This window comes from Aplysia californica, unplaced genomic scaffold (genome assembly GCF_000002075.1).
Source record: "Aplysia californica isolate F4 #8 unplaced genomic scaffold, AplCal3.0 scaffold01442, whole genome shotgun sequence".
In the NCBI taxonomy this organism is placed as follows: domain Eukaryota; kingdom Metazoa; phylum Mollusca; class Gastropoda; order Aplysiida; family Aplysiidae; genus Aplysia; species Aplysia californica.
The window spans coordinates 2,149-18,139 of NW_004798712.1; the positions used below are offsets into that span (position 1 = coordinate 2,149).

The window sequence follows — 15,991 nt, forward strand, 5'->3', positions numbered from 1 at the left end:
TCCTCCTTTCCTATCAAACATCTATCGTCCTTATCTCTCCTCCTTCTCTCCTATCAAACATCTATCGTCCTTATCTCTCCTCCTTCCTTTGCTGTTCTATGACCTATAAATGCCACAAGTGCTGTAAAACTGTCCCCCCAACGACACATTGTGTGTATGTGTGTGCGTGTGTCCCAACGACATCTTGCGTGTGTGTGTCCCCCCAATGACGGCTTGTGTGTGTGTGTGTGTGTCCCCCCCCCCAGCGCGCCAGGAAGAGATGAGCAGCTCGTCGGGTCTGGGCACGTACCTGGAGCGTCTGATCCCCGGCCTCAAGCACAGGGGAAACTACAACCCCAAGGACACACAGGACGAAGGTGGCTCTGTTATCTGTGTGTGTTCTTGTGTGTGTGTGTGTGTTGTTGTTGTTGTCTGTTATCTGTGTGTGTTATTGTGTGTGTGTGTGTGCTGTTGTTGTCTGTTATCTGTGTGTGTTGTTGTGTGTGTGTGTTGTTGTTGTGTGTTATCTGAGTGTATTGTTTGTGTGTGTGTGTTGTGTGTGTGTGTTGTTGTGTGTGTGTGTGTTGTTGTCTGGTATCTGTGTGTGTTGTGTGTGTGTGTGTGTGTTGTTGTCTGTTATCTGTGTGTGTTGTTGTGTGTGTGTGTGTGTTGTTGTCTGTTATCTGTGTGTGTTGTCGTCTGTTATCTGTGTGTGTTGTTGTGTGTGTGTGTGTGTGTTGTTGTTGTTGTTGTGTGTGTGTGTGTGTGTGTTGTTGTGTGTGTGTGTGTGTTGTCTGTTATCTGTGTGTGTTGTTGTGTGTGTGTTGTTGTTGTTGTGTGTGTGTTGTTGTTGTTGTGTGTGTGTGTGTGTGTGTGCGCCGCTGTGTGTGTGTGTTGTTGCTGTGTGTGTGTGTGTGCTGCTGCTGTGTGTGTTGTTGTGTGTAGTGTTATTGTGTGTATGTTGTTGTGTGTGTTGTTGTGTGTTATTATGTGTGTGTGTGTGTTGTGTATTATGTGTGTGTGTGTTGTTGTGTGTTATTATGTGTGTGTTGTTGTGTGTTATTATATGTGTGTTGTTGTGTGTTATTGTGTGTGTGTTGTTGTTTGTTGTTGTGTGTGTGTTGTTGTTGTTTATTGTTGTGTGTGTGTGTTTTTGTGTTTTATTATATGTGTGCTGGTGTGTGTTATTATGTGTGTGTTATTATATGTCTGTTGTTGTGTGTGTCATTGTGTATATGTTGTTGTGTGTTATTATGTGTGTGGGTGTCATTGTGTGTGTTTGTCATTGTATGTGTGTATTATGTGTGTGTGTATTATGAATGTGTGTAATTGTGTGTGTGTATTATGAATGTGTGTCATTATGAATGTGTGTCATTATGTGTGTGTATTATGAATGTGTGTGTATTATGTATGTGTGTATTATGAATGTGTGTCATTATGTGTGTGTATTATGAATGTGTGTCATTATGTGTGTGTATTATGAATGTGTGTATTATGAATGTGTGTCATTATGTGTTTGTATTATGAATGTGTGTCATTGTATGTGTGTCATTGTGTGTGTGTTGTTGTGTCATTATGTGTGTGTATTATGAATGTGTGTCATTATGTATGTGTGCCTCTCTCGGTCCCCAGCGGCGGCCATCATCCCCAGTGACCTTGACCGGGACTGTGCCATCTGCATGGACCGTCTGCGCGACTGTCTGTTCCGGCCGTGCAACCACATGGTCACGTGCCTGGAGTGTGGACAGATGCTGCAGGCTCGCCAGGACGCGTGTCCCGTGTGTAGAAAGGACATCGAGCAGACCATCCGCGTGTTCCACAACTGACCAATAGACGACTCGGGTGTTCCACAACTGACCAATAGTCCATCCGCATGTTCCACAACTGATCAATAGACGACTCGGGTGTTCCACAACTGACCAATAGACGACTCGGGTGTTCCACAACTGACCAATAGACCATCCGCGTGTTCCACAACTGACCAATAGACGACTCGGGTGTTCCACAACTGACGAATAGACGACTCAGGTGTTCCACAACTGATGAATATACAACTCAGGTGTTTCACAACTGACCAACAGTTGATCCCAACAACTGATGTCGATGATGCTGGTCTGTTCACGACGTCGCCACTCTACTGGCCAGGATGTTTGGCTCACAACCGTACAGTCGTGGGCGAGGGTTTGAATCCTGTCAGGGGCCCAATGTTGTGTCCCTGGGAAAGGAACTTTACACGACATTTCCCCCCCCCCCCCCAGTTGGAATAAGTGCCCGGTATAGACAGTGAAAGCTCGCGTCAGTTTGTGAGTGTTTGAGCGTTTAATCAACAGCTTGCCTTGTATGCTTGTGAAGAAGCCGAGAATCTATATATAGATCTGAGTGTCCCGGGATCTGCTGGGTTATATATAGTTGTGAAGCACATGCTACAGAGTGTGGATATGTGCGCTGTACAAGTGGTATTTGTTGTTATTATTCCATTATTGTTATTTTATTTGTATTATTATTGACATTCCGGGACATTGTTTGTTCATCAACGTGTATGTTGTTCTTGGCACCGACTGGGCCGTGGTCCCCGCCGAGTGTGATCACAGAAGTAACTGACAGTCAGTGAGTGAGTTGTCGATGTGATCACAGAAGTAACTGACAGTCAGTGAGTGAGTTGTCGATGTGATCACAGAAGTAACTGACAGTCAGTGAGTGAGTTGTCGATGTGATCACAGAAGTAACTGACAGTCAGTGAGTGAGTTGTCGATGTGATCACAGAAGTAACTGACAGTCAGTGAGTGAGTTGTCGATGTGATCACAGAAGTAACTGACAGTCAGTGAGTGAGTTGTTGATGTGATCACAGAAGTTACTGACAGTCAGGGAGTGAGTTGTCGATGTGATCACAGAAGTAACTGACAGTCAGTGAGTCAACTATTGATGTGTTCACAGAAGTAACTGACAGTCAGTGAGTCAACTATTGATGTGTTCACAGAAGTAACTGACAGTCAGTGAGTCAATTATTGATGTGTTCACAGCGTCAAAGTAACTCACAGTCGGTGTTTCTGAAGGAACCAGGAACTTCCAAAAGCTGAACCACTTTAATTTAGCCACTCCAGTCTCTGGACCAAGCCTAAAAGAGATGGAGCAGAGCGCCACCTAGGAGAGTGTCCCTGTGGTCCTGTGATCCTGTGTGGTGAACAGAAGACCTTTGTGTGTGACTCACCGCACGGACTGTTTACGTAAACAACTTTGAAGTGAGCTAGAAGTTACCGTTTTTACTCCATTTGACCAACCAGAGTTGTTTACATTTCAGACCATTCATCTCCGAAAAGGAGTCAAAATCTAAAAATAGTTGCGAATAAAGAACGTTGGAGCAAAGATTTTCCCCTAGTGGAGAATCTTTGGTTGAAGCAAAGGTGGCCATGAGTTAATGGTTCTAAAAATAATCTCACAGCTACACACTAGCAAGGTCCAAACTCCTTTATCTGGTCACCCAAGCTCACAACAAACCACACACCCCTCCAAAATAAATCAAAATAAAATATTTATAGTCGATTATAGTTGTTTATTTTAAATGAAGCAGAAGACATCAAACTTTCAATACATCCAAAAAACAAACATTTCATGGAAAGTCACTTGTTTGCCTTTCGAGCCTCATAGCGGATAATAGCAGAGTGCGTGTTACGACTGATAGTGAGCGGGGCAGACAGATATGTTGATTGGGTAGAAGGTTTGTAAACTTAACAAATATCAAAAGGGGAAATGTTGATTGGGTACATGGTTTGTAAACTTTACAAATATCAAAAGGGAAAAAAATGGCAGACTTTCAAAGTTGACCCAAAATGGCGCATCTCTGGGTTCAAAACGCGTGTCCCGAATGAGTTATTGGGGTGGTGGCTCGTTACGGAAGTCCTTCCATATTGTTCCTGTTTAGGCAGGCTCGTTACGGAAGTCCTTCCCTATTGTTTCTGTTTAGGCAGGCTCGTTACGGAAGTCCTTCCCTATTGTTCCTGTTTAGGCAGGGTTGGAAGCCCGTCTCCCAAATGATCTGAACTGTTGATTGGGGCATGAAAGCACCAATATTTTCCACAACTTGCATGCTTGAGATAATCACTCACGTCATCTCATGTGATGTGTGTTCACATATAGTCATCTCATGTGATGTGTGGTCATGTATTTCATAGAGTCATCTCATGTGACATTAATTGTTGATGTTCATCTTGCCAGATAATGTTATATATAATAAATATATATGTCTCTGATATATATATATATCTCTCTGTGTCTCAAGACAGAACTTTTGTCCGGATGTACGATGTACGTGCCAGCAGTGCCAAACAGAAATCCTCAACACCTTTGGGGAATGTCGGGTCACAATCTTCTCCCTCTCATTTTGTTGACATCTTGAATATGAAGATCTTATATATATATATATATTTGTCTATTTTCTATCCTGTTTTTGCAGGTGAACTTAATTACAGCTTGAGATATGTCGCGACCTCAGTGCTTTCTTGCCCTATCTCCATTTTTAATAACAGTGAAAACAGTTCATAACAAAGAGTGAGCTTAAGAAAGAAATTGCAGTTTCACTGTTTAAAAAAATGGAGATAGGACAAGAAAGCACAGTGGTCGCGATGTGCAGCCTAAATGAATGTGCTTTTTCCATTGTCCACAAGAAGAATATGTTGGAATGAGGTGTTGTTTAGGAAATGTAAAGCGTTGAGGAAACATGACCTCCTCTGGTGGTAGGGGATGACACTGTTTTTCTCATGGAGATTTTTATATATATATATACATGTATATATTCCTAATACTGTGTTTCACGTTTACGTACACACATGTCAATCTAATTTTTAAGATGTGATATCTGTTTTTTTATGTAATGCACATTTTGAGCATTAAAAAAAAAAATGGCAATGTGCAGCAGAAATGCTATTTCTTATTCTTATTGTGAGGAATGGGAGGTTTGTGAGGCGTACTGACAGAATGACTTACCGGCACTTCTCTCATTGTAGCCCTATGGCCTAAATATGTCAAATCTATAGGTTGAGTTTGTACAATTTATACGTATGAAAGGACAAAAGACATGTTAAATTTGAAAAACATGGCATCAGTTGAAAATTAACAATTTTGACCTCTGTGTCAATTTTCTGGCGGATATCTTCTGTGGCAGATTGCGAGAAGTCAGCACGCCTCACTCACACAGGACAGAACTGACTGGCAGCACGCCTCACTCACACAGGACAGAACTGACTGGCAGCACGCCTCACTCACACAGGACAGAAATGACTGGCAGCACGCCTCACTCACACAGGACAGAAATGACTGGCAGCACGCCTCACTCACACAGGACAGAAATGACTGGTGGCTGCTTTACAAATGATCACTGGCTGGTTGTGCAGAAATGTGGGAGTGTCCTAATTAAATACTGTTCAGTTTTCTGTACCTGTACTGTATGTCACCATTTGATGTTTCCTCCGATAATGTTTGACGTACACATATATAATATATATATATTGTGGTCGCTTTGAAGGCCAAGCAGGCTGACCCAGATTTTGGGAGTTTCCAGAAATCTTGACCTACACCAAATGTGGGCATTCCCCTACCTATACTATAGAAGAAGTTTGGTTTCATTGGTGTGTAGATTTGTTTGGTTATAGAGAAAACTCTCCTTGTCTTTCTCAAAACAGCCTTTTTCGGGATACCCCCCTTGTGCTTAAAAGCGACCGTTTGTATATATATAGACACTTCTGTAGCATTTGACATACACGTATAAATGTGGACAGGTGTGTGACATAAGATGTATATGTAGACACTTCTGTGATGTTTGACGTACACGTATATATTTAAAAGAAAATTCTGTGATATTGCCTACTCCTGTGACGTTTGTTGACATGTATATATATATATATAAATGTACACACCTTTTTTACGTTTGTTACCCTCTTGTAACAGCTCTAATCTGTGGCACTTAGTAAATATATGACCTTATTGTGTAGCGTGTGCCATAAAACGCTCACTGACTGTAAAGAGGCCAAGTGAGGACCAACCAAAGACTTTGTTGGAGAATTCTATGGTTTTGAGTAAATCGTTAAAAGTTCAGCTTATGTGTCTTTCCTCCTGTCTTTGTGTGTGTGTCAGACATGTGTACAAGTAGTCCTCCCATGTCTGTGTGGTGCTTCGTCAAATGTGTTGACAGCAATGATTGAATTGTATATTGTGTCGTCGGTGACCACACGTAGCCTACTTGTACCGTCCTACTCTGCCATGTCTCTGATGTGCTCAACACGATGTACGATGCACTTACCTCAAGCTGTTGTGGTGAATAAAAAAACAGGTATTTTCCCAATATGAACTCACTTTATGTTGCTAGTTCTCAGCTCACTACTGTCAGTAATCCCACCCATGTACATTGGACTGTGCCCCGGGACAACGACCCCACCCATGTACATTGGACTCTGCCCGGGGACAACGACCCCACCCATGTACATTGGACTGTGCCCCGGGACAACGACCCCACCCATGTACATTGGACTCTGCCCCGGGACAACGAGCCCACCCATGTACATTGGACTCTGCCCCGGGACAACGAGCAGTTCTCCTTCTCAATCTTAGACAGGACATTGCCGTGAGGGGGCAGGTGACAGGTGGTCGTTTGTACAGGTGGTCGTTTGTACAGGTGAGAGGTTTGTACAGTGAGAGGTTTGTACAGTGAGAGGTTTGTACAGGTGAGAGGTTTGTACAGGTGAGAGGTTTGTACACAGGTGGTTGTTTGTACAGGTGAGAGGTTTGTACACAGGTGGTCGTTTGCCACGACAGCTTGGTGGAGATCCTAGCACAAAACTGTCCATGTTGTCACGTACATCTCCACAGGACACGACAAACTGTCCATGTTGTCACGTACACTCCCACAGGACACGACAAACTGTCCATGTTGTCACATACACCTCCACTGGACACGACAAACTGTCCATGTTGTCACGTACACCTCCACAGGACACGACAAACTGTCCATGTTGTCACGTACACCTCCACAGGACACGACAAACTGTCCATGTTGTCACGTACACTCCCACAGGACACGACAAACTGTCCATGTTGTCACGTACACCTGCACAGGACACGACAAACTGTCCATGTTGTCACGTACACTCCCACAGGACACGACAAACTGTCCATGTTGTCACGTACACTCCCACAGGACACGACAAACTGTCCATGTTGTCACGTACACTCCCACAGGACACGACAAACTGTCCATGTTGTCACGTACACCTCCACAGGACACGACAAACTGTCCATGTTGTCACGTACACTCCCACAGGACATGACAAACTGTCCATGTTGTCACGTACACCTCCACAGGACACGACAAACTGTCCATTTTGTCACGTACACTCCCACAGGACACGACAAAGTGGTCATTTGTGTCTCATAGGTACGTTGTATGTAACAACATGTAGATCTAGAAACTCCTCTCTTGGAGTCAGTACACACATGAGACATCATGGTGAGTTGCGGCGCTCATCAAAGTAGATCTAATCAAGTCAAGTAAAGCAGCACTGTTCTGGCTGTTGGATCTTTTTTTAAATATTTTCATTTTTTGCCTAGCGCAACGCCTTTTTAAGAATACATTTATGTGTAGATTTTACTGAAAACCAATCCAAGGTACTAAACTTGTAAGTAAAGCTGTGAAGTACTGTAGTTTCCAAGGTACTCAACTTGTAAGTAATGCTGTGAAGTACTGCAGTTTCCAAGGACTCTCATTCTTTGGAAGTTACCAAACTATGGCGGCCATTTTCTCCGCTAATTTTCCCTCAGACACCAGGTGACCCCCACCTCCTTCAATCGTAAATGTCTCGACTTCTTTTCAAGATAGATGGAAAATTTTTCCATTTAAAGCAGGGCAAATGATCAAGTTGGAAGATGATTTCAATATCTCCATATTCCCAAAAATTAACGAGCGCCCAATTCCAGCGCGTCGTGACACATAGCCTATAAATTCACACACTTACACAAGCCAGTAAGATAAAAGTACCGTAGGAATTTCCTTTAATTTTAATTTCTGAATCAGAACATTTGTAAACATAACACATCAAAGGAAACCATTCACAAGACAACTGAGCCAATCCCACAATGCAATGCGTCTCCCACAACAGAATCATGATCAGTTTAGTCTCTGTAAAAACTTGTACAGAACTTGCTATAAAAGAAGTCACGGAAGTGTTGAGGATTAGAGGTGCTGAGAGAGTCACATTAAAAAGGGTGAGATAAGGACTACAGGTACCAGGTTTTGAAACAGTTTGGTTTCTGGCCGTAGTAGATTGGAGCAATAGCCGAGGATTTGTGAAAACTGTGTGTAGACTGAGTTTGTTTTGGGAAAGTTTGGTTAACCTGATGACCTACTTGTACTTTCCTTGGTCAACAGAAAATGTCTGTACTTGCCGTGTTGGACTTTAAGTAACTAGAAACTTGAAGCATTTCCCTGAGGCAACACCTTCATGTCATAGCCTACTGTCACCTTCATGTCATAGCCTACTGTCACTTACACTGTAACAGTTCTTCCCACTTGGGAATCAAACTGTGGTCTTTTACGTGCGAGAGCGAAACACCTCACCGCTACACCACAGACGCTGTGGGAGGATCATGTCACAGGGGAAGCCGCCACTGAGCTGCCACTGTTCCGCCACTGAGCCGCCACTGAGCTGCCACTGTTCCGCCACTGAGCTGCCACTGTTCCGACACTGAGCTGCCACAGTTCCGACACTGAGCTGCCACTGTTCCGACACTGAGCTGCCACTGTTCCGACATTGTGCCACCCAGACACAGGCACGGAGAGAGGCGCTGGGACCACCAGATGGGGGCAAAAAAACAACCGTTTATAAAAAGAAAAAACTGGTGTCATGGTGGGAGTGAGGAGGAGGAGGAGAGGTTGGACCGACAACTCTGACCTGCCACAGCTGAGTGGACCGCGGGGTTCGGGGAGTGTGAGGAGTTCGGGGAGTGTGAGGAGTTCGGGGGGTGTATGACAAGCAGGGTCAGTGCAGGCTTCACAGACGGCCCGTGACATGACAGACGGGAGGTGACCACACTGCCAGTCGCGCGTCGTTGGGCCAGCGAAGTACAAAGTTGATCAGTGGCATGTGTCGTGGTGGCATCAGACGCCAGGAGAGAGGAAGCAGGCAGGCTGACCTCCGAGTGACCCCTGGAGGAGGTGGACTGACCCGTGGAGGAGGTGGACTGACCCGTGGAGGAGGTGGACTGACTCTTGGAGGAGGTGGACTGACCCGTGGAGGAGGTGGACTGACCCGTGGAGGAGGTGGACTGACCCTTGGAGGAGGTAGACTGACCCGTGGAGGAGGTACTCTTGGAGGAGGTGGACTGACCCGTGGAGGAGGTGGACTGACCCGCTGACCAAGCTTGAGCCCGGCTCTGTGTGAGTGGAGTACTCTCTGTGTGAGTGGAGTACTCTCTCTGTGTGGGTGGAGTACTCTCTGTGTGAGTGGAGTACTCTCTGTGTGAGTGGAGTACTCTCAGTGTGAGTGGAGTACTCTCTGTGTGAGTGGAGTACTCTCTGTGTGGGTGGAGTACTCTCTGTGTGAATGGAGTACTCTCTGTGTGAGTGGAGTACTCTCTGTGTGGGTGGAGTACTCTCTTGTCCAGGGGGACAACTGACGGTGAGACAACTTGTGGTTTGTAGTGGAGGGGGACAACTCGCAGCAGGTGAACACACAGGTGTACCAGTTGGTCGTAGAGAGGAGGACGTGGCAGTGGCAGACACACCCGGACTGACCGTGGGACGAGGGAATCTGTGTGGAGGATTCAGTTTGTCCGACATGGATGACTTGGCGGCTGTCACCAGCACACAGGTTGACAGGTTGGACGCTGGCTGCTCCTCGCTGCTAGAGGGCGCCCACTGTGGCCGGTTGTCCGGACGAGCGACGTCTGACTCCGGGATGAAACTGTCGAGGCTGGCCGGTGAACCACGACCAGGGTGAGAGGCGGCGAGGGGGAGGATGGGGACACGAGCAGGGTGAGAGGCGGCGAGGGGGAGGATGGGGACACGAGCAGTGACGGAGAATTCACTTTGGTCGTCGCTGGCGAAACACGAGAGCCACGGACAGAGGCATACGGGCTGAACCGCTGGCTATGTGCACGCTTCTGACACCTGTTGACCACAGAGGTTCCCTGGGATAAACTGTTGACCACACAGGTTCCCTGGGATAAACTGTTGACCGCACAGGTTCCCTGGGATAAACTGTTGACCACACAGGTTCCCTGGGATAAACTGTTGACCACACACTGATCTGTGGTTTTCATTGGAAGAGACTCCAGACAAGCTGTAGGCTGGCCCTGCCCTGTCCTAGCGATGGTCGACGTGTGGTTGCGACACTTGGAGTAACCTACGACCTCCGGGTCCCAGGGATGAATCCCGGCCTGGCAGAAGCCAGAGGTCAGCCCCTCTAGGGTCACCGCCACATCCCACGCCCGTCGGAACAAAGCGGCAAAATCTTCCTTCCCCGGGCTCACGCCAAACGTCTCTTGATGTTCCAACACGGCCGAGTTCAAGGTCAGCCGCAGCGTGGGGAAGGTGAGGAGCTGTAGGGGCTGGAGCAGCGGGGCCGAGCCTCGGGGAAGGGGGTACACGATGACCTGGTTCTGCCGACACAGGTCCTTGACCCTGGGCGTGACCTTGTGTTCCTCCACCACCAAGATGACAGGCTTCCTCCAGGCGTCCACGTGTGGAACAAACACCTGCCGCAGCCAGCTCTCAAATATCTCCCCGTCCACGCGGCCGCTGGGCGACTGAGTGAAGTGAGCCGAGGGGAAGCCCTGCCGCGGGTTGTAGCTGAACAGTCGGCCCCGGTAGATGAGAAGTGGGTCAAGGACGTGGCCTCTGGCCGAGCCACACACCAGCACAGAGATACGCCTGTCGGGGTCGCTCCAGCCCTGAGGAAAAAATGTATCACATGGACCGTTAGATGTCGCTAGTCTATCACATGGACCGTTAGATGTCGCTAGTCTATCACATGGACCATTAGATGTCGCTAGTCTATCACACGGACCGTTAGATGTCGCTAGTCTATCACGCGGACCGTTAGATGTCGCTAGTCTATCACAAGTACCGTTAGATGTCGCTAGTCTATCACATGGACCGTTAGATGTCGCTAGTCTATCACACGGACCATTAGATGTCGCTAGTCTATCACATGGACCGTTACATGTCGCTAGTCTATCACATGGACCATTAGATGTCGCTAGTCTATCACACGGACCGTTAGATGTCGCTAGTCTATCACGCGGACCGTTAGATGTCGCTAGTCTATCACAAGTACCGTTAGATGTCGCTAGTCTATCACATGGACCGTTAGATGTCGCTAGTCTATCACACGGACCATTAGATGTCGCTAGTCTATCACATGGACCGTTACATGTCGCTAGTCTATCACATGGACCGTTACATGTCGCTAGTCTATCACATGGACCGTTAGATGTCGCTAGTCTAGAACTACAAACACACCAGATGGAGGGTTAGACGGTGTCACTATACAAGTAGCACAAGACAAGGCAAACTTGCGCCCACCTCACACAAAGTTTTCCTGCTATTGAAGGCCACCATCTGTTCCCCGTGACCCCCGAGAGGGTACCACGTGTCGTCACAGCAGAAAATCCTGGCGGGGTCCTGGTGCACCGTGGCGGTGTCGATGGCCGCCACTTGTCTCTCCACGTCGGTGAACCACGCCCGCACGCTGCGCTCCGTCGGTCGCTCCGCCTGTCGATCTTGGTCAACTCTGGGCTTCCCTGTTTGCCACAGACACAAACCACACAGACTTTACTTGACAACATACCAGCACAAACATTCAAACATTCAATCAAAATTTCTCCGAACTCAGGTCTCCTGAGCACGACAGCAAAGCACCTAACTGCCCCACCACAGACACCAGTTGGCTGTGAGTGTTAGTACTGACTTGCTCCAGCCTGAAGAAAAACAGACGCATAAAGACGCAACACCCAAGGCAAGGCAGTGAAAAACCTCACAGCTCATTGTTACTGCCTGTTACACACACACTACACACATCCTCTGTGTCAGTTACATGTGAACACACACACTACACACATCCTCTGTGTCAGTTACATGTGAACACACACACTACACACATCCTCTGTGTCAGTTACATGTGAACACACACACTACACACATCCTCTGTGTCAGTTACATGTGATGTGAACACACACACTTCACACATCCTCTCTGTCAGTTACATGTGAACACACACACTACACACATCCTCTCTGTCAGTTACATGTGAACACACACACACTACACACATCCTCTCTGCCAATTACACGTGAACACTTTAACACACATCAGAGTGAAGAGGCAACTCACAGCGGTACTTCAAGTCTCTCACGTCCCGTGGGCTGAAGGCTCGCCCAAACGTGCCCTGGATGACCTTGAGCAGCTGGTCGTTGCTGGGACACTGGTCCTCACCAAACATTTCCTGGGGAGACACACACACACACACACACACGTTGATACATGTAGGCCTATATATGTATATATATGTTCGTATTCAGTGAAACATAGATATAGGTCAAACACAGAAGACTCGAAATCACGTGTATATCCTTCTTCTTTATCTTTGTCAGATATCCCTCGAACTACGGATCCCTCAAACTACCGAGGCCGGTCCCGACCAATTCGAGCTATCCGTCTTATACTGTGCAGTGGAAACTATATAACAGGCCCGGAAATAACAGGGATCCGGTAATAACAGAGATTTTTCAAATCCCCGTTTTTTCCTACTCTTTGTCTCTATTAAAAATTATCGGCAATAACAGGGCCTCATCGGAGCCCAACCGGTTATAGCAGGGACAAAGGCTCGTTAACAATGTGTAAAAAGTGAGTGAGAGAGAGAGAGAGTAACGCAGTGATGGAGCAAGCCCACGCCACTGCAAGCCCACGCCACTGCAAGCACACGCGGCGGGTGTAGCGAGAAAGGGCTGCGGTATGCTGCCTCTTCGATCTTGCCCTTAGCCTAGCTACACGCACGCGTAATGTGTCATACACAGGGTACTTGTGGCAAGGGAAACTACCCATAAATAAGTACAGCTGGATTAGTCCACAAATGCTTACTTTCCTTGCATTTCTGATTTAACAGGGATCGGATATAACAGGACTTTTTCTCTGGTCCCACCATCCCTGTTATATCAGGTTTCCACTGTATATATATATATATATATATATTTGAATGTGTGTGTGTGGGTGAGAGAGAGTGTGTCTTGAACATTTCAAATACTACTACTAGTACTAGTGAGAAAAACTGCTAGAATCATTGACAGGACCAGACCTGGCCCACATGAGCCAGGAATCCAATCATGTGCTTTGGACAGAAAAGTGAACCTCACACTTCTAAATGACAACCCCCCACCCACCACCACAAAAAAGTTTCATGGACATTTCAAGAAAGTCGTGTCTGCAACACAGCAGAGAAATGTCCATTACCTTCAACGACTGCACCTCCTCCTCAGATAATCGTTTGACTTTGTACTGGCGAGCATAAGTCGCCTCATTAGCTTCGTGGTTGTGCTCCAACTTGCCACTGAGAATGTAGAGCTTGCATAGCTGGTGGCTGTACATGACGGTGAAACATGCCGGGCAGCCACTGGCTCTTGAGCTGATGACAGACAACAACATTGACAATGATCCTTTTCTGAAACAGCAACCACAACTTGTATTCTCATATATATATATATAGATATATATATATATATATATATATATATATAGATATATATATATATATATTTAAGTTGTCGTGAATTGTTGATGCAAAGTAAAATGTCAATCGTCGCTCCAGTGGAGTGCAGTAAGGCAATCGTTGCTCCCATCGTCGCTGTTTTTGGAGTAAAATATAGTAGATAATTTTATTAAATTAAAAAGTTCAACAACATTCAAGCCAAGAGCAAGCCCTAGACAGTCTCAGCTGCTTATTTATTATATATTATATATTCCTTAAAAAATGGGCCATTCCAGTAAACTGTGTGATGTACAGCAATAACGTAATGAAAAAAAACCTAAGTCATGATATAGAATCTAGATCTTAGAGCCATTCATTCTTCATTTCAATTTTTATTTTATTGTTTTTGGTTAGAGGACAGTTGTATTATATTATAGGCTACCTAACACAAAAGAGTATTTAATATCACAGAATGACTCCGCCATAGCGTAGGTTTTTTTGCAGTAAGTCATTATCTCCACATTACGTTTGTCACTTTTCATGGAATTGCCGAAATACGTCATATAGATCTAATTCACTTATTATAAGATAACTTACGAGGTTTTCTTCATAATTCCTTTTGACCTGCTCTTGTATGTGCCATAGTGTGAACAAGTGTAAAATGCTCGGTAAATCTTGAAACGAGCAGGTATGGGGCTTTTACTAAATAGTTTTCGACTTGCATTGGCTGTTGTAGCACTTTCTGACTTCCGCACATTGAACACTGTGAATGTTTGGCTTTCAAATGCTTTCAATGCCTGAAGGAACTCATCATGGGAATCGTATTTGCCTTTTATGAAGCAGCAATTTACAGCCATTGTCTAGTGTACACAAAGTCTAGTTCACAAACTTTTTTTCTGCTTCAAATCCAAAGCAGATTGCAATGAATAGGCTACACTCAAAATATTTCATGAGGTTGATATCATGTAATCTAAGATAAAGTAATTTTAATCTGTCGAATAATATGGAGTGTCGATTCTCAAAACCAAATTTCCAAAGAATACTTCATAACAAAAACCAGATCACAGGAATAAGCTGTGTACTTATCATTTCAGTACATTTGTACAGGCCTTGGCTTTAACATGGTTCGTATAGATGTCCTTAACACCAATTAAGCCAATTTGTAAACAATCTTTCGATTTCGAAACCAACAAGCGCGCATGTACTTTGAATACTTTGATTCTGCCGTCAAAATAGCCCCCCGCTCCTCCCAGGTGATCTTGTGGTTCATGGATCATTCGAGGAACGTTGCTTAAGACGAAAGAGGTCAATTTAAATGTGCAAAAAAAAATTATGATGGAAACTGAAACAGAGTATTTCCCTCAAGTGTCATCAGGCACTAGTCAAAACTCTACTTGTCATTTGCTTTTACAATTTTCAGATCTGGTTTTGAGAAGCCACAGAACAGAGTGAGGACAAATTGATATCTCAGCCGTCCGGAAGCCGAGCACATGCCCAGTGCCCAGAATATTAATGCTTCGAATAGATCTAGTAGTGTGTGCGTAATATGAAAATTAGAGCCCCCTGTCTGTAAAAGTGTTAACTAACATAATCCTGCCTACTATGGCCCCTATTTCAGTTTTATAAGCAGAAGTAAGTTGTAGCCTACATCTTGCTGTTGAATTGTGTATTAGCCTAGCAACCAAAACTGAAATCAGCAGACGCTAGGCCTACCCGATCGTTACCCAATCTGGATGCAGCAATAACTTGGCAACATAAAAACAACTACAGGGTCCCCAAATGGAATTCTACTTTCGGTTTTAGAAATGACGTAGGCTACCTTCCGTCACAAGTGGTGCAATAAAGTATAAAGCTAACAAGAGACTACCTTACCACCTATGCGATTATTGATTAGGGTTTATAAGACTCAGTTCAAGTTCTGTCATCCAGTTGGTGTCTTCCAAGTCGACCTTTATTTCATGTCCCACGTATTAACTTTTTGGAAGGAGCTTATGGCTTATAAATATTGTTGTTTCCAGAAAAGTTATATTTTTATCAGAACCTAACAACATCATGGTAGGCCCATACAGACATTGTTTTGTATTATATGAAGGCCCTGCGGTCATTTAAAGATTGTTTTGTTGTTGTTGTTATTTATTTTATAGTTTATAGCCTTTAACGTTTTGCCTCTTTATGCTCTTGTCGTATTTATGTAGACCGATGGCTTTGTTGTTATTGGGGGGAGGAGGTAATTGTTGTTGGCAAGTGATTGTTTGGACAGGTGGGTGAGTGTCTTACACACTGT

At 45.3% G+C, this 15,991-nt stretch overlaps 4 protein-coding genes across 4 annotated transcripts in view; 2 read left to right on the forward strand and 2 right to left on the reverse strand.

The window, feature by feature from the left end:
- Positions 1–245: 245 nt before the first annotated feature.
- Positions 246–3,429, forward strand: LOC101846052 (E3 ubiquitin-protein ligase rififylin; the record flags this gene model as incomplete). The annotated part of the gene is given in 2 exon segments (XM_005112844.3): positions 246–356; positions 1,612–3,429. Coding segments are annotated over 2 exon segments (305 nt in total), but the record flags the coding sequence as incomplete, so codon positions are not given.
- An 80-nt stretch (positions 3,430–3,509) lies between these two features.
- LOC101846860 (mucin-21) lies at positions 3,510–9,787 on the reverse strand (the record flags this gene model as incomplete). The annotated part of the gene is made up of 1 exon (XM_035973576.1): positions 3,510–9,787. A coding segment is annotated over one exon (921 nt), but the record flags the coding sequence as incomplete, so codon positions are not given.
- LOC101846264 lies at positions 9,697–15,193 on the reverse strand. The gene is made up of 5 exons (XM_005112845.3): positions 14,305–15,193; positions 13,473–13,644; positions 12,357–12,468; positions 11,550–11,767; positions 9,697–10,915 (listed from the first exon to the last, which is right to left on the reverse strand). The coding sequence occupies exons 1-5, from the start codon at positions 14,562–14,564 to the stop codon at positions 9,821–9,823; spliced, it is 1,857 nt and encodes a 618-aa protein (XP_005112902.1). The 5' UTR covers positions 14,565–15,193; the 3' UTR covers positions 9,697–9,820.
- A 753-nt stretch (positions 15,194–15,946) lies between these two features.
- LOC101847084 (tRNA 2'-phosphotransferase 1) overlaps positions 15,947–15,991 on the forward strand; it is a gene marked incomplete at its 3' end in the record, with an annotated part of 4,529 nt that continues 4,484 nt past the window's right edge. Inside the window, 1 exon segment of the mRNA XM_035973575.1 lies at positions 15,947–15,971.